The sequence below is a fragment of the Vidua chalybeata genome, chromosome 8, assembly GCF_026979565.1.
Source record: "Vidua chalybeata isolate OUT-0048 chromosome 8, bVidCha1 merged haplotype, whole genome shotgun sequence".
In the NCBI taxonomy this organism is placed as follows: Eukaryota; Metazoa; Chordata; class Aves; order Passeriformes; family Viduidae; genus Vidua; species Vidua chalybeata.
The window spans coordinates 18,235,139-18,257,799 of record NC_071537.1 but is presented as its reverse complement, the minus strand read 5'-3'; the positions used below and the strand labels follow the sequence as shown (position 1 = coordinate 18,257,799).

At 36.9% G+C, this 22,661-nt stretch overlaps 2 protein-coding genes across 2 annotated transcripts in view; both read right to left on the bottom strand.

Annotated features, from left to right (window-relative positions):
* Positions 1-428: 428 nt before the first annotated feature.
* Positions 429-6,216, bottom strand: PTPN20 (protein tyrosine phosphatase non-receptor type 20). Its single transcript, XM_053949021.1, has 6 exons — positions 6,137-6,216; positions 4,342-4,432; positions 3,486-3,820; positions 1,758-1,973; positions 1,425-1,487; positions 429-624 (listed from the first exon to the last, which is right to left on the bottom strand). Exons 1-6 carry the CDS (start codon positions 6,137-6,139, stop codon positions 553-555), a joined length of 780 nt encoding a protein of 259 aa, XP_053804996.1. The 5' UTR covers positions 6,140-6,216; the 3' UTR covers positions 429-552.
* A 515-nt stretch (positions 6,217-6,731) lies between these two features.
* The window catches only part of FRMPD2 (FERM and PDZ domain containing 2), a 59,813-nt gene continuing 43,883 nt past the window's right edge, over positions 6,732-22,661 (bottom strand). Inside the window, exons 30-42 of the mRNA XM_053949284.1 lie at positions 21,497-21,791; positions 20,457-20,615; positions 19,633-19,807; positions 18,312-18,522; positions 17,124-17,161; positions 14,566-14,652; positions 14,091-14,155; positions 12,513-12,674; positions 11,479-11,647; positions 10,139-10,215; positions 8,815-8,897; positions 8,152-8,267; positions 6,732-6,829 (exon numbers count right to left, since the gene is read on the bottom strand). Of these exons, the coding sequence (XP_053805259.1) occupies positions 6,732-6,829; positions 8,152-8,267; positions 8,815-8,897; positions 10,139-10,215; positions 11,479-11,647; positions 12,513-12,674; positions 14,091-14,155; positions 14,566-14,652; positions 17,124-17,161; positions 18,312-18,522; positions 19,633-19,807; positions 20,457-20,615; positions 21,497-21,791 (1,735 nt within the window). The remainder of the gene's footprint in view (positions 6,830-8,151; positions 8,268-8,814; positions 8,898-10,138; positions 10,216-11,478; positions 11,648-12,512; positions 12,675-14,090; positions 14,156-14,565; positions 14,653-17,123; positions 17,162-18,311; positions 18,523-19,632; positions 19,808-20,456; positions 20,616-21,496; positions 21,792-22,661) is intronic.

Here is a 22,661-nt window from a genome sequence, read left to right as displayed (position 1 = left end):
AGTGATAGTGGTATACACTCATGGGATGGAAATGGTTCTACATTGTTCAAGCAACCAAAGGTCACCAAATTGCGTCCTTCCATGCAAAAGCATAACTGGTGGAGTAAACACTGATTTGCAGTCCAAAAGCAAAGTGTACAACAATAGATGAGGGACAACTAATCTTCCCCTAACTCCAATAGAATCTTAGATCTTTATAGTTGCCCTCTGGATAGTAAAGCTAATTCCAAAGGCTGCTATATCCTTGCAAAAGTCCCAACACATATTCCTAACAATGAATATGTTATTACACATAATGCAAAAATTGTCCATAGCAATTTCACACAGCAGTGTTGCAGTGCTGGATGGCTGTTTCTTCATACTTTGAGCCAAGAAATAAATGACTTATGCAGGACATCTTAAGTAAGGTTTTAAAATTACTTTGTAATCTAAAAAAGCATATAATATAACACTTGTCTGTGCTGACATGACATCTCTTTACAGTAGTTGCTGAGCAGTCCCTGGAGTCCAAGTGGAATAGCAACAGGAAGAGTCATATTGTAGGAATCATATTCAGTAGGAATCCATTGCTCGCAGGATCTGAAGGACTTCCAGCACGACTTCATAACAGAATAAATACTCATCCTGTGTGTGAAGACACCAGTGTGAAACACCTGATTACATTCAACATAAATTCTAGACAAAGAAGGATGGACTAGCTGAAGTTATAGGTTTATATGTTATATGTTTATAACATCAGCATCTATGTCATATGGATACAAAATGTACATATTTAAGAGAATCCTTGTTCTTTTTATTCCATCACTGGTAAAAGTACAGTAACTCTGTAGTTTAAGCATGTGCTCAACTCTCATTTAGGACAGTGAAGGTTATATGTTTGCTTAATTTTAGTCACATGCTCAATCATTATCCTGAAAAAAAATCTATCAAAGCATGTGCTAAAATATTTGCCTATAGGAAGAACTTTAGTCTTCTCTTGCTTTTATTCTCACCAACTGCTTTTTCTAAGGTGAGTTAGCACTTGGTTTTTTTCCTGTGTGAAAAATCTTTTCAGGAGTGGGTTTAGCTCAGGAGTAGAAGGCTTTACTTGGTGATGATAACTCAGCAATAGCAAGAATTCAACTAAAGGGTGTAATTTTGCAGGGTAGGGTTTATAGTAAATCCCTGTTTCTGTGATACTTGCTTTTCTTTTTGTTTTAGAAAAGGAAAAGGGCATGTGTTGTATTTGTCCTATATTGCTACTTTGCTTTTATTTCACTTATTAAGGGGCAGACTTTCATATTTAAAACTAGACACCCCTTGCTTAGAAGGCTATTACTTTCCTCAAATGAGAGCACTAAAATGATATTTGAAACCCCAGATTTATCAAAGCACTGATTGAGGCTTTAAAAAAATAATGATCTAGTTGCATATTTAGAACTTACCTTAGTTTGGATCATGCCAAAACGCTGGTCTCGCAAATCTCTCACTATCTGCTTGATGTTGAACTAGCAGAAGAGAATAGTTTTTATTTTGGTTGGCATGCAAGTTAGAAAGAAAGATTTAAGCATATTCAGATGAGGAAGCTGTGACAGCTCTTTTAGAAATAGTATATTTGTAGTTACTATCTTTGTTGTTTAAAACAATGAAAGCTGGGTTTATTCCATTTTGTTAGGGTGAATTCTTAGAGGATTTATTCTGTTCTAAGATGTTGCCACCACGTTGTTGACATCCATACCAAGTTTGTAATACTTAACAGTGACCTGTTCAATACTTACACATAAATCTTTTTCTATATGGCTGAGAAGAATTTCAACACACAGGAAAACTCCACTTCTTCCAATGCCAGTGCTGCAGTGAGCAATAATAGGTCCTGTCCTGTGAGCTTTTCTCATGTACCAAATAAATTTTACGAGCTGCTCAGCCAGTTTGGAAGTATTGTGGTCTGGCCAAGTGGTAAATTGCAAATGACTTATAATGCGCTTTTCTTCTGTCTGGAAGAGAGAGACCAGAAAGGTTAAGAATTATCAGTCCCAAAACCAATTTTTAAGGAATTCCACTAAAAATTTTCCTACAGCCTCATTCTTAAAATTGTTTGTTTACAGTTCTTTAGCTTTTCATACTTGACTCCATTAAAGTTTCTTTAGGTTTCAAGAAATGCACTCAGAAACACAGGCCTGAAAAGAAATTTACTTCATATGACTTTGATGAGATGCTTAAGTTACTCTGTTACCTTGAAAGAATGTAGTTATGTCATTTGTTGGTTAGAAAGGAGAAAGAAAAACATTTTGTAAATTAGAACATTGCAGTACTGTTTGCTAAAACTGTTTTTGAAGCTGAACTAAGATTTACTAATAGAAGAGTAGTAATATGAGAGCCACAATAGTAAAATTGTAAATATCTAATGGCTATCAGATATAAAAGAATAACTTGTGATTAGATACTCAATATGCAAAGCAACTAAAAATGATTACAAGAATAAATAAAATGTAATAAAAATAAATAAAATAAATAAAGAATAAAATAAATAAATAATTACAAGAATAAATAAAATAAAGAGTGATATTAATTGAATTTTCCTGGGTCAACACTTCTTGTTGCCAGTTCACAAAGCCATGTTAAAATCTGAATGCTAACTACCTGGATTTTTACTATCAGAAGAATTTGAATGTAAATATGGATTTCTGCTGAAGTAGACCTGTGCCTTTCTGTAGTAGTTTGCTACTAATTCAGTATAAACATAGCAAACTTAACATGTTCATTGAAACAATCACATATGGTATTCCATCTTGCCATTTTAAGTCTTTTGAGAAGACTCATATCAAATGCTTTACAATGCTTCACACTCGGTGACATAAGGTGAATTTCCTCAAATTTTTTCTTGATGGAAAAGGCACAAAGTTTAGTCTGGCACAGGTTTTTTAATTATGCCACTAAATAATATGTCCTGCAGAAATTTTTGCAAAGCTTTACTTAATATTGAGGCAAGAATGATGGACTTATACCTGCCCTGTTTTCGATGTTTTTCCATCTGGATTCTGTATTTGTTAAGTTTCTAAAAAATTGCTGCTAGATTTGTAGTTTCATTTGTATTTGTGTCTTTTCATGAACAAAAAAATATCATTTGTCCTAACTTCCAGGATGAAAGCCACCATTTTCCCCTCTTTCCATCCAACCACTATTACAGAATATGAATCAACTCTGGTGGGGATGTGATTTGATGAGAACAGTAAACAATTCTGCAAAACACTGAACACACCGGTTCTGTGACCATTAGAGGTCTCATTTTTGGAAGTTCTTGTCCAAACGTATGTAATATTGCTTATACAATGAGCAAAAAAAAAAAGCATCTCATTAATCCTAATTTCATGCCTCTTATTCAGATTTTTACATCCCTAAAAAATACTGGGCACGTATTATGGGAGAAGCAAACAATACTACTTATATCAACTCACGTAAACTGCATCATCAATTTCATCATATATGAAAGTATTAAGTCAACTTACCTGCTTGTTGATAATTTCTATTTTTCTAATTATGAAGTATTCCAGAATCTGGTAATTGTGTAGCCTGAGATAGAAATTAGCAAGGTCTTCAGAGTTATTTGGAGATTCAGGCCAGTATCGATGACATTTGACTTGCCCTAGCTCCACTTCTTTTGTCATCATGGCAATCACATCTGATTCACTCTCCCAGACCATTTGCCAGAAATCGGCCATAGTGGATGGAAGAGGCCCTTGGGTTATAATATAGAAGTGTTCCTCTTCTCCAACATTCATTCTAATGTAACTTGCATTAATGTAGCCATTCTTTTCTCCCAGAGGAACTCGTGTCTTATCATCTGTACAGAAACAGAAAGATGTTATTTCAGCTGTGGATATGAAACAGAGTTCTACCATCTCCAGCATTCAGGATTTAGGAAACCTCAGTCTCTTCAGAAAAGTATGCCTCTGTATTTTAAAACACATTTGATTAGTAGCACTAATATTAACCACTGCAAGTAGGAATTCCCACAGATAAATTGTATGGTTCATTGCAGCTTTATTTCTCTTAAGGTACTTGTGTAACACAGTGAAAAGCCTTCTGCTATAGAATTGTTTGCCAGTGTTCTAAAATAGTGTACCCAATGCTGCTTCTCATGTATCGCACAGGAATGTTGTCACTGGATATTGGTGTTACAAACCAGGAAAACCTCTAAGAATATATATACTGCATCACTGATATATAGAGATACTACAAATTTTTGCATGTGTTGTCCTGTTGCTGCAGTTTAGAAAGACATCAAGGGTCCAGAAAGCTTTTTCATGTTTCTCTGATGACTTTGTTCACCAAATGTATGTTCTCATTTCTGTGCATACTTACATGGAAGGATATCTCGGTATCTGTTTTTATTCTGGTTTTCTGGTGCTTTGCCAGTTCTGCAGTCATCTATTGGTTTCACGTGTTCTAAAGCCTAGATCAAAAAGAAATAGTCAATCCATGTTGTTCACATCCTCAACAGACAACTTTTACAGTGTCAGTGTGAACAAACTTTACTGCTGTATATAAGCCAAGACTGGCAAATAGACTTCTTACAGAAGAGAATCAGTACATCATTCTCTTAACTTCTAGGCAAGGAGCTCAATTTGCTTTGTATTTTCTTTGCCCTGCACAATATTTCTGCATTTTGAAGTGATATTTCCAGCCCTCATCCTCAGACTCCATCATTACAAGTCCCTTTTATATACTGCTGTATTACAGATGTTTGGAATACTGTCCTGGCCAAATGTCAGCATTTATGACTGATAACACAATGACTAAAGAGCACTAACTATTACATTATTAACAGTGCAAAAATGACTTAATACTTTTCAGTGATGGAGAAAGTGATGAATATAGGGAAGAGCACCAGTGATATTAAGTGCAAATCATACAGTCATTAAGAACTTCATAGCAAATTTAGGGGAATTGAATGCAGGGTAGTCAGAAGCAGGAAGCAAGTTCATTTTATTACATTTTTGAGTTACCTCAACCTTTTTTTATTCTTCTACCTATTTGCTGTGCTTGCACAATACTCTGCTGTCACATTCTGCCACTTTACATTTATGTGAACTGAAGTACATGTGACAGTTCTTGAACACTTTCATCAGTTACTACGGCTTTTACTCAGATAAAATATCCTTTGGTAGCCAGCACTTTACTTATTAGACCTTTATGTTTTCTGTGCAGATGTATGACTCAGCTCATAGTAAGCTATACCTACATCAGTAATGGAATGTAATGAATGAAAATTATTATATGTCCTTGAGCCTTCAGGGAATGTCAGCAAATCCTATACACTTGAGCCTGTGGGATTTTGTACCTAGAAAGTCAGAGATATAAAGGCAAGTGAAAGAAACTGGTAACATTCCAATTACGATGGAAAAGTGGCAGCAATCCATGTCACTGGTAATGAGCATGTCCTTTAAAGGAAAATCCAGTACTATGTTGAGGAATTATGAAATAATCTGTTCTTCAGGAATTTGATGATAACTTCATACTCTGTTTATGTTCTGAAACAAGAGATTTTACAAGCCTTCCTAATTTTACATTTTTTTCATGATTTGTATGCAATCAGATATAATTATGTGTTTTCATTATCTGTGGAGGTACATTACTTTTTCTTTGTAATTTCACTAAAGTCCTGTCCATAACAGCATTTTGTGGCAATGAGTTCCATGGACAACTGCTGTGTTCAATTGTGTGGAACATTTTCCTTTCAAATGTTTCTACACTAGTGAATCCTTAGCAGTATGGATTTCTTGCTTAGGTGCAGCCCCTAGGGCAGTTCTTAGGCAGATGTTCAGCAGAGCTGAGGGGGTAAAAGGAATAAGTCAGTCTAGGAAAAAGTGATTCCTAACCTATATTATGAATGTTACATTATTTATTTTCCTTCTACATGGGCAGTATCTTTGAACAGGGAATAGTGTAAGGCTGATACGTGTGGAAAGAGAGATGCAAATACTATACTACCACCCAAACAGCAGAGTAGAAACCCCATTTTGGCAGGAAAAATTGTCAGAGAAAAAGGATGCAGTAAAAATATACAAGCTGAAGTCCAATACAGCATGCACTGTATGGAAAGTCACTTTCTTAGCTGTGCTGAACTGTTAACTCTTAAGAAGTAATCAAAGTTTACCATAAACTCCTTTAGCACCTCTTGATTCTCAAGCCGCAGCTGAAGGCCTTGAATAAGACCTGTTATGCCAGTCCTTGGATCTATTCCACTCTGTGATGCTTTCAAGTTAATTAACTGAGTCAGTTCATCTCCAGAAGCAAAGGTTCTGTCTATGCATCAACAACAACAAAAAAAAAGCAAACAAAAAACCAAAACACAACAACAAAAAACTAAGAAGTTTTTAATTATTATTGTTCATAGTGCAGAATCTTGACTCTAAAAACTAGGGAGCTGCAGTATGTATATATATTTTGCTGCTTATATTGTGTAAGTGAAATGTGAGAAAATGGAAGAAAATATTTTCAACTTACTTACGTTCACAGCAGAAAGAAGAATAAGTCAACATCATGGATACAACCAGCACCACATTTCATGTTATTTGGAAGCAGATCCAACTATTGCAAATTATTTCCTCACAGAGTTTCTAAATAAATCTGTTCTAAATAAACTGTTCTTGCAGAATTGGAGACTTTAATGCTAGTTTATACTGGCATAAGAGACTCTGGCCACATCTTCACAGAGAATAATTTTCATATTTCCAACACTTCCATGCCAATTAGTATTGCCGCACTCCACTGCTAGGAATAATCATTGCAAATTCTTCCTTCCTAAAGTAAGCAAATATATTTTTCTTCTCATATAACTCACACTGCGCTTCAAGAACAAGATATGAACACCAAAGTCAGGATTCAGTTTTACTACTTAGCTCATCCTGAAATGTATGTTCTGGTCCAGAACATACCTTGACAGATTAGAAAAATGGATAAACATTGCATCTTCAGAAATATCACTATTCTACTGGAGTGATAGAAAAAGTTTTGTTCCCATGTTGAGTAAAAAGAGTAGCTTTTTATGTAAAAAATAATGGTTTGAATTATGGAATTTGGGGTTTTTAGTCATAGGCTACTGTTTGTAAAGCATAACGTACCAGCTGTCTCAAAGAAAAGCTGATGATGTGTTCCAGAGGTTTGTTGCAGGATGAAGACAAGAAGCAATGCTCTGCTTTCCTCCTGTAAGGTATCATTGCTACTCTTTATTAATTTCTGTTACAATAGAGTTGTGCTTGCTGTGTTTTTGTCTGGGCTACAACTTGCCCCTGCCTTGCCTGAGCTTTTAAAACACTTTCTGTTTGCATTCCAGTCTCTAACTCTCGAAGAGGCTCCTATTATCTAGGGTGCCAGTTAAGACAGATCCCCACTCCAGACAGAGCACACTATTTCCCATACACCTCTCCTTCCAGATCAAGGGGAATTAAAAAACCCCAAACTCTGAGCAGGTAGTAGATGATAGATTGTTTATAATCTTCTGTTTGTTAGCCAGCAAGGCTTGGTAGTGTGAGGGAGTTACCTGTGTTTTACTTTTAATAAGAGCCATCAGCAACTCATTGCTTCCACTGGGTGAGAAGAAGCAAGGAGAGAGAGAGCAATGTGCATTTCACAGAATCTGTGAGATACTGCAGCATCCTCAGTATGATTTCTTTTACAAATTATTCTCTTTTGGAGCAAAAGCAGCTTAATTTTCATAAAGGAATAATTAGGCAGATTCTTTCTGTAAACTCTTCTGGGTGTCAGAGGGGCTTTGGCACCCAGCTGTGAAAGTACTTCAGTACATGCTTAAGCACATTAATGAAATTGTCATGGAGGGTGAAATTCAGTGATTCTGGGGAAAAAGTCTTGAGAGACAATTTGACCCTATTTTCTGAATTTTAAGTGTTTAATTTACATTTTTGCAAAGTTGTATGGGAACAGTAAGGGAGAGAGGAGAGGCCTCATGATGTATGTTGCCTTTTAAAGTTACAAAGTTTGGATGGCCTATCTATGCATCAGTAGTAAAAACTGTGTCTTGAGTGCCTTGGTCTTTTAGACTGGAAGAGCAAATCCTTAGCTTGTATACAAGGGACTAGTGTTCTCAGTGTACATATATAGAGGTGCTGGGCTATACTATTGAAGAAACAAGAGAAGTTTTTGCATGATTACTTCTAGGTAGAACAGGAATCCTGTGGGGCACAACATCATCTTCATTGTTCCAGGTGCCTGACTCAGACTGTTGATTTTCTCTTCTGCAGCTTTCACATTCTGCACATTTCTGTGACCTGCAAAATAACGTCAGTTGAAGTGGCAGAAGCTTTGATAATCTGAACCATACAAAGATTTTGTGTTTAATCTATTTGTATTTACTTTTAACTTTCTTGAGCAACTATTTTCAAGAATTAGTCAGAACTCTGAAGATCACAAGTTCAAGGAGTTGTAGGAGCATTTTGTCTGGAGTATTGTTTGCAAATATAGCTACTGAAAAATACTATTTTTGGTGTGCAATTGTTGTTGATTTTTTTCAGAGGTAAAAACATACTCTGAATAAAAAGCTGCTCAAAAATGACTGGAAGTAAGGTTTCTCACAGCTAGCGACCATTTTCATGTAGGACATTTTTCAATTGTTAGCCCTTACACCTGGAAGCTTCAATTCTCTTGTCTTAGTAGTTGTGTGGAAGCTGTTTAGCAGCTCTTCCTGCAGGTGGAGCTGCATTCCAATAGACCCGTGTTTCTGGCATTTTCATATGGTATTAGGACAGAGCTGGAAATATACAAATAATTTATCCATACTATTTATTTTAATAGTTTTACTTCATTTGAAAGACTTACCTCTCTGAAATGTTACTGATGAGGTCCTTATAGTCTTGTCCAGCCAGCTGATCTTGCAGAGGACATTTGTTTATTTCTGCATCCTGCATTTTTCAAATAAGAAAAAGCTGTGAAAAATCAGTACACAGAAACATCAAGAATAAAGTTACTTTCATCAACACTCTTTCTTATTTCTGACAGAAATGTATCCTTCACTTAAGAAAGACGGGGAAAATAGGTTAGTTTCCACTTTCAGAAGAAAGTGTGTATTGCAGTAACTAGTCAGAGTAAAAAGCCTTATCAGCTGCATTTGTAAGTTTCTGAACAATAGAACAATACAGTCTAGAGACACCTCAACATCTCAGCATGCATGACTGAACTTTGAAAAGTTCGTTATATCCTCTCTGATCTGAGAAAGAAAATGCAATCACAGGAATCATGAGTCACACTCTTCCCCTCCCAGTTCTTGGCAGCAGGAAGCACCAGCGTCTGAGATGGAACTGTTGGTAATAATTTCCTTTTTTTATCTTAGACACAACAATGCCAACAGTAGAAGCAGGGTGCAGCTGCTCTGCTGAAGAAGCACTCAACTAACAGAGAAGGCAGACCTTTGATTATCTTCCTTATGTAATAGAAGCAATAGTACTGGTGGCTGTTTATCCATGCTAAAGAGTAATAACTTGGTCCTGCATTAAAATAATGATGCAGGATATCTGCTATTAGTATGTGAAAATAGCTTCTTCTCAGCTGTAACACTCGATAAACAATTATTTTAATTTTAGTTCAAATTACCATTTTTCTTTCTCTGGTTCAATTACTTTACTTCAATCAGGGTTTGGTTTTTCATTTGTTTTCTGGAGGATAAGAAGACCTAATTTTCTCACATTTACAGTTTTACAGTTTTAAATTTAGAAATAATAGATGCTCTGAAATGTAATGTGTAATGTCTTGCAGAACTTATTAACATTTGAAATCATAGCCATGTTTGAAGAAATTTAGATGCATTTGAATTTTGAATAGTAGTGGAGATAGCTGAATAGAAATCTTTTCATGTACAGAAATACTGAAAGGATGGTAAAATTAATAAATTATTCATTTCAGTATTATAAAGAATCAGAACAAGACTTGCATATGAAACCTTTCTTCCCTTCACCCTTTTAGCATATGTATTATACTTATCATATGCTCTTACCTCAGTGGAATCCTGACTCACTCAAATGTCAGCAGCTCCTTAAACTTTTTTTCATTAAGAAGGTGTGGTTCTTGCCCACATGGCAGCAAACTCATATTGTAAACAAACAAGAGTACATTGCCTGATAACTTCTGAAGACTTCTCTGATTTTACCTTATTGCACATTTGATTGGAGCCTTCTTCCTTGAAACTGAAAACAGGCTGAGTGTGCAGGCTTTCCCCACCACTTGCTAAATACCAGAAAACAAAACCAAAATCAAATGCATGAAAATATAGGTCCATTTCTTCTCTGCTGCTTAGACCAAAGGACTTTGACCTCAGAAGGGACATTGAAATACAGTGTCTTAAACTGGCATGGAATCTCTCTCTTGTGAATGCCTGGGAGGGTTAATAGAGCACAAATGCCATATGTCACCACCAAAAAAGCCAGCATAATTCAGACTGCCAGAAGATATAGTGAAGTAAAGCCCTGTATCAACAGCAGCTATAAAAAACATGAAACAATTTAAATCTTCTCTCTCTAACCCAGCTCATTCCTTCACAGTGCTAAGGGAAAAATACCACAGATTAACTTTGCTGCCAGTACTTTTAAAATACCATCATGTTTTGCAGAAAAACAGTTTAAACTTCCCAGAAACTATGTAATTCACTGATGTCATTTAAGAAGAAAATGGCAATGGCAGTGTCTTCATGACTAAGAATACTTGAAACAAAGCCTTCAATTTGTAACCAGCAGGCCAGAAGGAGGAATTCTATAGCCTTCCCACTCAGGTTTCTCCACATTATAGGAAATGTTTCACTATTCAAAGAAATAGAAAGTTGAGGACTATATGTAATCTATTGGTGGTTTTATATCCTTGCTTCCACTCCCATCTTTAATTAGTATTTAATATTTGAGTATTCAATACAGCAGAGCATAAAGCACAAAGTTCTTCCATGGAGTTAGTCATGCCTGTAAGTACTGCCCTTTGCAAGATGGGTGTGCTCTCAAATGAATAACAATAGACCTGGGAGCAGAGGCTTCTGGATTTGAGCATGAACACCACAGAAGAGAGAGGATCTGTCTGCCAGACAGAACAGGAGGTGTAGTGCTTCCAGGAGATAAGTAGGAGTGATGGGTTGTGAAGTTTGTGGGAGAAGTATTTTAGCAACTGAGCCAAAACCAGGCTGTGACTCCATCAGTGAGTTGCATAAAATGGGGTAAAATCAGACCAACATTTATGACTTACAAACTTAAGCTGAGTTAAAGCATCTTTGAGAGTCTTACAGCTTTGCTCCTAGACTTAAAAATCACACTTGGGCATTCCTTCCCTGTGGTCCTATGTCTTGAGCAGTTTAGCAAGAGCTGCAAATCAGGGTGAAGAATATGTTTGTACCTACAGCTATGAAACAGGACTAACTGTAAAATTGACTTGTTTTGCTAATACCGAAGTTGAATTCAGGCAACACATAATCCCACTTCTGTCATATGGTGAGTGGATGTGGCTGCTTACCAGGCTCTGCTTTTGTGTTCGGAGTGGAAGCTCTGTTGCTCTGGTTGCCTGAATAAGCCCAGTGCAAAGCCAGGCTTCGGCAGACAGTGAGTTGAACAGTGCCTTGCGCCTTGCGCAGCAGATCTGTAACTGTTTGGCGTGGCAGACCAGACACAAAAGTCTCATTCACCTGAAAAATACAATGATGTGTATTTCCAGATTCCTGTAACACAAAGCCTTTTTTAAAATTACATATTCTAGCACTGGGAAATCTTTATATAACTTCTTTGAACTTCATGTGTCATCATTTTCTCCCATTTGTGGGAGAGAATTCTCATTGTCTCCTAACACACTTGATCCTTCATCTCTGTATCTTTATAGCATGATTGCCAGCAGGACACCACAGAATTATAGTCTGAGATAGTAAGTAGGCTTTCTCCCATTCTTCATTGAGAAGATGAAGGAGAGATGAAGTAAATGAAAGCCAGAAAGTCAAACCATTTGGAAACTCATGGAGGGAGAAGAAAAAATAATTAGGTGTAACAAAAAGGATTATTTATATTAAAAGGTGGCAGAGTGGCTAGGATAGTAAGATTTTAAATAAATACTCAAAAGCCCTAATTCCAGTGCTTTTTGTTTGTCTTGGTAATACCTAACGTGACAGGTTCTTCCCAGTGGGCTCCTGGTTAGCTGTGACCTGCGTGCTTGGCCAGTTAACTCTGGTTTCCCTGAAGTTTCTCTGGAATCCTCACTAGGCACAATTACAGTCGGGAGTAGGTGCAGTTGGTGCTTGCTCTGTGATTGCTCTGCCTCTGCTGGGGTGTCCAGTTACCAGCTCTGGGGAGGCCCAGTCCTACAGGAGGCTGAACTCCAGGGAAGACACACGGGCCCCAGGACAACCCTCTGACCACCAGGAGCCAAGGGACTCCACCTTCTACATGCTACTGTGCAAAGCAGCATCAGATTCCCAACCTGCACACCTTTAGATTGAACAGATGCTCATTATAGAGTAAGTAGAGAAAATGTAAGCCAAAGTAATGAAGAACAAACATTACCTTAAGTAAGATGTCACCAACTTGAAGTCTCCCATCTAGATCTGCACTGCTCTCCGGGCTGATGGCTTTTATTAGGATAGCCCTTCCATTTTTTCCACCTACCAGTGCAAATCCTAGGCTTCCATTTTCTGCTTTTTCCAGCTCAATCTTAATAATGAAGTCCTACAATAGACAAGGATGCAGTCTAAAGTGGCCTTTATTCAGAGCTGTATTTTGTTTGCATTTTTATTACCAAAGATTCCCATTATTCCCACAGTCCTCACTGTCTGATGTGGGTTATGGGATATATCCTACTCTTGAATAAATCTATAGAGCTTCCAGGGATCAAGCTAACCGCTGCATGTATGTATCAGAACAAAAATAGTACATACTTATTTTCACACTCTGTTTAATAATTGCTGCTGGGGAAAATAACCCCTTAAGAGCAAAGAAATGTGTACTTCTGTAATCCTTTTTTAATATATCAAATAAATCACCTTAATTGACAAATAAGGCATTCTTATCTCCAGCATGACAGTAATGCAGTACATAGATTATTCTCTTACTTTTCTGTAATTTAGATCTTAATCTTGTAATCCCAAAATTCCCATCTCTTTTACTTTAACACTTCATTTGCTTTTAAGATCAGCTGCTTTTTTAGGGTCAAGTACTATGTCAGAAATAGCAGCAAGCTAGAAATGGTTATGACTTGTGTCTTGACTAGTTCCAATGCCACAAATATCAGCCTTGTAAATTATTTTTGCAGGTTGAACAGATAAACCATCATGGATTAAATCGTGCAGAAGAAGCAATAGTATTGACATAGTCAAAAATGAGAAAATTGTTCCAATTTTTTTGTCAGGTTGGAGGTCTAATTTTAACAAGAGACAATTTTTTTTTTTTGAAAACCACAATCAAGAGAAAACTAGTTAATCTTTAAACATGAAATATCAGTCCCAATTTGGATTATTTCAATTAACATTATTTTCCATGTGTTTGCATCAACAGAAGTGATGTTTGCTCTTGTAAGAATTTTCAAGCATTGTATGCTGAGCATGGAAATAACTTTTTTCCCCCAACAACAACATTCCTGTGTATTCAGGAATTCATAATAAACAATAAATAACTTTAAAAATGCATTACTCTTGCCAAATTCAAACCATATTGGTCTACATCAGTGCTGCATAATACTGCAAAGATTTGGGCTAATTTTACTCTCTTTTCAAATGTCTATCTGAAAATTGCAGAATGAAACATATTAATCTCAGTTTTCAAAGATTACTGTGGAAAATGTTTCATAATTGCATATATTTTCCCCAGAATCCCATGCTGTGGCATTCTGTGTCTTTTTCCTGTGCTACTTTCTTTCTAAGCATTGAAAAACAGCAACAGAAGAGTCTGTCCCCAGGAAGTGCCCAGTGCATTCTACTCTGTGAATGCTGAATACAATTCAACACTTACAGGACACTCTCCAAGTGCATTATATTCACATTTTCAAAGAGAGGAAGAAAATACATTAAATATCACTATTGAAAAAACCTCTCGCCATAGAGCTCACTTCACTTGATGAACCACCTCACACCTCAGAGTGTCACTTACTTTACATTCTGGAGAATCGGGAGTGTTCTGCTGAGCATCACAGTTTGTTTCCTCCAAATGTTTCTCTGTGAAAAAGCAACAACAATTTTTAGATAGTTGTCCCGATAAAATACTCTACTGTATAACACTCAAAATCTCATTCAGAGACATAATAAAACATGTTATATTTTATATGTGAAATACAAAATAAATCCTATGGATTTATATGGCCTAAAACTCCTGAAATGTGAACCACACTGTGACCTTTTTACCTCCCTGTGAGCAGGTTCCAAAACAAGCTTTTAAGAATTGCATGCTGCAGAGCCACCAGATGGAGAACAGTAATGTATAAATATTCTCTGAAACTCTGAGGGAGGCAGGATTTTTTATGAAGAATTAATCTTTCCCAGGTGATGCTATTATCACTTATAGACTTAATTTTCTTTCAAAGAACACAATTTTACTTACCCTAATTGAAAAATGAAAAGTTCCTTACCATGTTGATGCAGCAGATGCTGTTCCTTGGAGTTCAGGTTTTCATTTGACAAAGAAATTTTGGCTTTCTCTGTTTCAGCTGGTGACCCTAAAAACATACACATATGTTTGTTCTGACAGGCCTCTTGCTAAACTTCATGTACGCATGGAATGAAAACTCTGTGCTTAGGTTATTAAACAAAGCATCAATATCCAATATTGATGCTATATGAAGCCGTGTGAGACCACTGCATGATTAAGTTTGCCAATTAGCACAGAGATATAAACATTTCAGTCATGAATTGCAGAGCTACTGCATCTTAGCCATTGTTATTTTAAAAATTGTAACGACAATCAGAGATCAGACTGAGTCACTCTAGACATGTGGCAATGATCAGGCAGATGAAGGAACACTCCCACCTCTACCAGCCCCCTCACTTTTATGGTTTTGCTTTATCATATTTTGGTGATCTTAGCTGTCTTCCACAAAATACTCTTAATGTGGGAATTATTGAAAATAATGAATGTCCTGTAGTTTAAAAAAACTGTTGCAATTGCAATTTTAGTATGTGTTCTTGTAACTAAGTCTATAAAAATGAAGGTTTGCTTTCTTAATAACAAATTATTGCCAATTTATCTATAAATCTATGAGTGATGATAGCAAATGGAACACCAAATACAAAATTACTATAGGTTTTTCAAAGTGCCTATAAAATGAAAGAATCATAGAATCATAGAGCAGTTTGGGTTGGAAAGGGCCTAAAAGATAATCTAGTTCCCACCCTCTGCCATGAGCAGGGACACCTTTCACTAGATCAGGTTGCTCAAAACTCCATCCGGCCTGGACCTGAAGATTTTCAAGGATGAGATGTCCACAACTTCTCTGGGCAACCTGATCCAGTGTCGAACCTCACAGTAAAGAATTTCTCCCTTCTATCTAATCTAAATCTGCCCTCTTTCAGTTTGATGCCATTCCCCCTTGTCTTATCACCACATGCCTTCGTCAAAAGTCTCTCTGCAGTACCCCTTTAGGTAGTAGAAGGAATTGTAAGGTCTCCCAAAAGTCTTCTCTTGTCCAAGCTGAACAACTCCAACTCTCCCAGCCTGTCTTCACAGGAGAGGTGCTTCAGCCCTCTGACCCTTTAAATCGCTCCAACAGGTCCATGTGCTTCTCATGCTGGAGACCGCAGAGCTGCATGCAGCACTCCAGCACTGCAGTCCCACAGAGCAGTGGGGCAGAATCCCCTCTCTCAGCCTGATGGCCACACTGCTTTTGGTGCAGCCAAGGATATGATTTCTGGACTGTGACTGCACATTGCTCAGTAATATTTAGCTTTTCATCAGCGAACACCCTCAAGTCCTTCTTAGAGCTGCTCTCAATCCGTTCTATACCCAGCTTGTGTTTATGCTTGGGATTGCTCTGACCCATGTGCAGGCCCTTACACATCTTATTTTATAGAAGAGGCAGGTAAATGTGCCAGTGCAGAGTTCATAACTCTATCAGAGGTGGATCAGGTCTGGTTACTTATTTGAAGGTGTCTTGAGAAATCTTGGAATCTGCAAAGCTCACACAAGGCTGTGTAAACGAAGTCCTACCAGGATACACACTTGCCATGCTTTAGTTCTATCCTGTTAACGCAGAGTACACGTAACTTTTATCCCTTTCTTGTAGAAAACTGCTTCAGTTTATGGAAACAAACACATGGCTACATGTGTAAGGAAATCTGTAACTAACTTGACTTGGAATAAGTTCTTCAGGTAGCCATATGCCAGTATTCAGATGAGTGTAAGCATGTGAATAATTGTGGTCCAGTGTTACTTTTTGAAGTAATTTTTGCATGATTAAAAAAATACCAAATATTGAGATATCCAGTCAGGTAAATGAAACTGGGGTTAGGCCTGACTTAATGCTGCAACCAAGTGTGCATTGGAAAGTATTACTTGTATAACTAACACCTTTGTATGTGCTGACCTAGATGTGATACCTCTCCTTCCACCTGAGGATGCAGGTCCAGCCTGTGCTTGCTGAGACTCCTTAGGCTGCTAGAGCAATTCTGGTCAAGTCTTTGTGGTGCAGATGATTGCTGAAGTTTTATATCAGTTAGAGTATCAAATATGTCCCCTTATAGGAATGCTTTTATATTTACTAACAGATATTAGCGCTGCCTGCTGATTTTATATACTTCATTAATAACAGTTTTAAAAGGTGGTCTAGATGATGAAGTAGTGGCTCATATTAAATAGTGGCTCAAGAAGTGCTGGAAAACTTCTTAGAGAATAGTTGCAGTCAAAACAGGTGTTGAAATATGACCACATAAAATTCCTATTTAATAAAAATTTAAAAAATAGAAACTGAATATGTAACAACTTACTTTTTTACAGAGAACTATACATTTTATTTCTGTCTTTAAACAGCTACCAGATTTTCTTCAGACCCTTAAAATGGCCATAACAGAAATACTGAACGGCAAGTTACAATTTATTAATAAGTTTTAAATGCAATTAATCAATACCTTATGTTTATTTTCAAAATCAGAAGCAAGTTTTGAACTAAACCCCAAAAATATTAGCCTTACTTACTATTTTCCTGCTCTATAGGAACCACTGGATTGCCATTTCTGGGGGCAGAAAAAGTGAAATATGTGAGCCATTAAGCGCTGCATGCTTTGTAAAGCACATATGAAAATTATTTTTAGAAATTCAATTGTCTAAATAGTAGTTGTCCTTCTATGATTTTGTTAGTGGTGCTTTTCTAAAGAGAATTGATATCAGTATATGGAAATATTTGACTGTAGTGAAATATTTTATTGAAATGCATTGGGGAAAAAAATAAGCATGTTAAATCACCTGGCCCAATACAGAACTGCTTTCTGGTCCATTTTGAATTCAGCTTTGGCTACCAGCTTTGCTATTTTTTAAGTTTCTTTTACCTTAGTTCTGTTTACCTCCTTAGTTTGTAAATTCTGACAATCAGGACATGCTGCCTACTAACTTCGTGTACAGCAAGATGTATAATGAGGCAGCAGTTTCTTCTTCTGTTAGATAAGTGCAAGTTAATAAAACAGTGATAAAAGTTTGAACAGCTGTGACAGCCATTCTGTCACATGCTCTGGTTACATAACTCAGTTTCTCACATGCTTTGAGTTAATATTTTACCGTTCCTCTGAGATCTTTGGAAGCTATTTCTGCATCAGTCCAGGACTGAGCTGGTGTGATACCAGACTGTGGAACACAATGAATCAAAAGTGCAGTCATGAACTGATGAGCGAAGTCCTTTACAGCCAATTATTGTTCAGGCCTGGAAAGACTTTCTGGTCATGCTGCAGGTTAAAGGCTGCATTTTTAGTACCTTTCTAAAATGTTCGGCTGTTGGAATTATCTCAGAATTTCTGATCAGAGATAGTTTCTTGCTTGTAGTTGTGAATCTGAGATTGTAAGGAGAAGGTTGATGCTAGTGATGGAAATACAAAGATTTTCCCTAGAGAACAAGAACATATGAAAATGCTGCTCAGCCTCACAGTTAAAGGCTTGACATTTGGTTTTGGATGATGAAATTTCACGAGTTCTCATTTGTGTTGGATGAGTCTACTTATACTTGCTGTGTTAGTTGTAATTACAAGGAGTTAAGATGTTTTATGAATGTTATTTATCAGGTTGCAACATTCAGACCTTTGAGATAAAGCATTTTTCAGTTTTGTGTTTTCTGACTTGTTGATGTAAAATTTAGAAACTTTCTTCAGCATTAGGATCAAGTATGCTCAGATTTACCTTGTGGCTTTGATTCGAACATTCTGGGTGGCAGCTTCACACACTCTCACTGCATCATCCAGGCTAATGCCCTCAGTGCACAGTCCACAGATGTAAACAATCTGATCTCGTGGCTGCAAACTGCCTTCCACACTGGCAGGAGAGCCAGGCACTATCTCTAGCACATAAATACCTTGTAACTTGCTTCCAGCTCCTCCTGTCAGCTTCAAGCCTAGAATAATGCAGAGAAAGCATCTTTTGTGGCAGAGTGTTTTAAATTTCACTGTCAGTGACTTAAAGTGGAATAAATGTGAGCCACTGAAAGATAGGCTGAAGAAATCACTGACATTATAAATAACAGTCTTGCCCCAGTAAGATGGGATGTATAAGCTGGACTGAAAGAGTGAAATGCCATTAGATGTTAAAAAAAGTATGGAAAAACTTAAATGGTGGCGTCCATCTCTGTATTTCAGTGCTGCCCTAGTGCTTTATTTCATCTGATGTTTGATAGTCATTGCAATAGGACACTGAGCTGCATAGCAGCAGCTCCCTCATTACCTGCCCATTTAAATGCCTTGCAGTCTTCAGGGTGCCACTGGGAAGGGAAGCCTACAACAGCTGAGGAGGCACCTACACAGTGCAAACAACACTCAAGGAATCTCTGAGCAAACTAGTTCCTACCTGGAAACAGGATGTTGTACATGAACAAATATAGCCATACTGGTTCCTGAGTCTACAGTTTTATCTGTGTTCAGTACTCATAACATGCTACAGAAATATCAAGATACTCACATTGTGGGGATTTCTTTTATCGTTTGTATTGTTTGTAGATAAAGCCTTGTGTCTGTGGTGAATCAAGGATTCAAGTGGAGATATTTTGAATAGCAAACTGTAGTCTCAACCTGTGGCTCATCCATCTTAAACTTTACCTTTTCTTCAATTTTTTTCTTTCCCTCCAAATAGATCTTTATGTGTCTCTGCAGGTAGTAGACATTATTATCCAACTACCCAAAACTTATGTATATAAGTAACACAAAAATATGAGACTCGGAAATCTGTCAGAAATTTCAGTTAATAGGGTGATAATGCAAAGATCATTTTTCCAGCTACCTTCATTAGTCTAATAAGAAATATTAGTCTTCCCTCTTAGGTGTTGCCCCCCAAAAAAAGCTCTTATTCCTTGGTCATGGGTGATCATGAATAGCATAGAGGTGTCAAGGTCAGTTTGGATCATACTGATCCCAGAGCACATTTGCTTATGATTATCTTATGCTGTCATTCCTGTGATTATCTTATGATGTCATTCCTGTCCAAAATAGCAAATACAGCATTTACTACACACCTAGCTGTCCATCGACACCCTTTGTGAGAGTAATTTCAGGAATTTCCTCTGGCCTAATTGAGGGACGTGGGTCACTGTCAGCACGACCAACCACAAGGTGCAGATCTGGAGGAGAGCTTTGCAGTAAAGTCAGGACTTCATTGCATGGTAAAGATGTGACATCAATTCCATTCACCTAAATGACAAACCAGAAAAATCATGTCACAGATCTCATTGACCATTATTTACTTCTCCCTCTACTCTGAATTTTGCATATGAACTTAAATTATTTCTACTTCCTTTTTATTGCTTTGCTATGGTATTTAATGTTAATAAATTTAACAATTAAGACTGCAGTAATATTTCTTTTTTGAAATTTTATTTTTCTGAATGCAGAGCTTTAATAAAAATTGCCTTTTTTTTTCCTATTGAAACTCAATATCTTTTGCAAAAAAACAAGGAAGAGGGTCTTGTGCAAAAAATTGAACATGAACCAGGCTGAAAAAAGGTTTTGTTATTACCTTACAAAGGACATAATTCCTGCATCCTTTGTGTGTCACCTATCACCTTATTACATTAATTCAGTTTACACCATTTCATTGGGAAGGCATTTAATGTCTCACTTGTCTTGAATTGCTCCTAGATGCATTTTATTTCCCTAATCATACAATCTATTCAGCCTGAAATTTATCCAACTGAGGTCAGCAGAATTAGATTTATTATATTATTTATTTACATACCTAAATACAGGATAAACAGGTGACACTAAATGAAGAATGCCAAAGCTAAATGACATTGATCTGCAAATATTTTATCCTCTGCATAAACTCAAACAATTACTGTACCATAATGATTCTGTCTCCTCTTCTCAATCTTCCATCAGAAAGGGCAGGATCATTCAAGATTTCATCAACATACAGGCAGGTGTCCATTTTGTTAAGAACTACAGAGAATCCATAACCATTGTTCTCTGACTTTGTCAAAGTCACAAAGATCTCCATTTCCTGTTAAAACAAGCACAGGGTGTGTTTGATGTAGGCTTTTCTGTTGCTTCAGTAACATCTTCCATAATTTTTATATGCAGGTAGGAATCAGATCCTCAGATGGTACAAGAGTATGTAAAAGGTGTTCTGCCATATCCCAGAATTGTGGAGGTTCATGCTGGTTGATTTATAGGGCCTAGTAAAGCAGAGAATGCCACTAGGACCTGGAATTAGGCATCTGGAATGTGTAAGAAAGGCTTGGAGGCCTCGGAGCTGACAAGCATTGCCATAGCAGGGTGCAAAGATTGCTGTTGTTACTGCCACTGCTGTCCCACTGAAGGAAATGCCTGGAGCTAAATTTTGTTCACGGTGCTCTCAAATTAGTAGGAATTCAGAGCTCATTAGTGTCGTAGGAATGCAAGATGTTCAATATGAGCCTTATATTTTGAATAGTAATTAGCACAAGGATCATACTTTCTTATCAGGACATTACAGCAGTATCACTGTAACAAAGTGATTTTCTGCATGGCCTTGAAACATGGCAGAAAAAACCCAAGTAGCTGACTCCAATTAATTTTAGAAGCTACTAGAAAGCTTTTAGGCCTTCATACACTGAGAATAATAATGCAGAATTTTGGAAAGTTGGAGAAATAGTAAGATATCAAGAAAAAAGAAATATCCCTAAGGCAAATGGTTAAGAATTCTGGAGAGCTGGGCATAGTGGGAGGTCTGCTTTATTTGAAGATTGTGGATATTCAGGAAAGTAAAAAAAAAAAAAAAAAAAATCATGTGGAAATAGCTCAGAAAATGAGTTAAAATTAATGTCTAAGTCTGTAACATTGTTCAAATTGTTTCTTTTCCCTTGTATTCTACCTGTTGGTAATTTGGTGCCCATCACATACCTGAATGCAGAGTTTATTTTCTTCCTTCTCTTCCTCTGGTTCCTCCAAGTCTTCCCATTCACTGTCACTGTCATGTGTCTCTCTGGCAGGCAGGGATGATGATGAGGGACCACCAACATGTGGCTCTGGGGTCGCAGTGGTTGCAGAGACTGTCTTGGGGCTTCTTCCTCGTGGAAGTGAGGTCACAGACATTGAGCTGACAGTGAGATACTCTTCATCAATAGGGGTTAGAGAGAGAGTTTCAGGCATACATTTTGTGTTCAATAGGTCATCATGACTCTTACTAAATACGTGGCTGAAAAATAAAAAGATTGCAGTGCTGGGGTTTTCCTCCATATACTTTCTTAGATGGCCACTGAAAAGTCTACTCTTTATGTATTACCTTATTTTCATTTTAACTGAATTACTAGTTATGGTATTGAATTGCTGTCTGAATCCTCCAAGGGTAGTACAAAAACAAGTAAGTAATCAATATTTTGCAAAGCTACTTGAAAGATTAAAAAACTTTCATTATTTACCTTTGCAAACTCTTGCACTCTTAATTTTTTTATGGCATTAATTAGTACTTGGTTGCTTCTCAAAAAGAATAATTGGACAAAGCCCAGACCATTAATTATTTCATCTTCCATAAACAAATTAATTAACTTTTCTGGTAAGCAGTATGGACATTAAAATACCACTACAATTTTTATATTAGCATTTTTCTGGAAAAAGGAATGCCAGCCACATTTCTGGCTTCTACAGGTCTTTCCTTGGTAACTGAGCACAGAACAGAAACATGAAATATGAAGTGGTTCCTGTTTCTTCATGAAAAGAAGTCTTTACTCCTCTTTATAAGTTTGCCTTTATTCTTATGCTTGCCTTGAAGCATATGAGTTGTCTGAAAGCCACCAATGGACTTCTTAAATTAATTTAATTAAAATTATTATTGATTCTATTCCACTATATTGCAGACAAAGTATTCAGCACTTTTAATGTTCAAGCCCAAACTGTAATCATACATGCTGTGTTTAATAGTTTTGGCTGTTGTCCTTCATGAAGGACAACTGTGACATCGCCTCCCAAAAATTTACCATTTAAAGCTCATAAAAATGCTGAAAACATATTTTTTTAAAGTATTCATATCAATCCTTATTGAAATATTGCTAAATATTCATTCATCTTA

Excerpts from the sequence above, each read along its gene's own strand:
- PTPN20 (XM_053949021.1), bottom strand. Across the intron at positions 1,974-3,485 it reads TAGAAATTATCAACAAGCAG|ACAGAAGAAAAGCGCATTAT; the intron begins GTAAGTTGACTT and ends TCTCTCTTCCAG. Across the intron at positions 1,488-1,757 it reads ATATAGAAAAAGATTTATGT|TTCAACATCAAGCAGATAGT; the intron begins GTAAGTATTGAA and ends CTCTTCTGCTAG.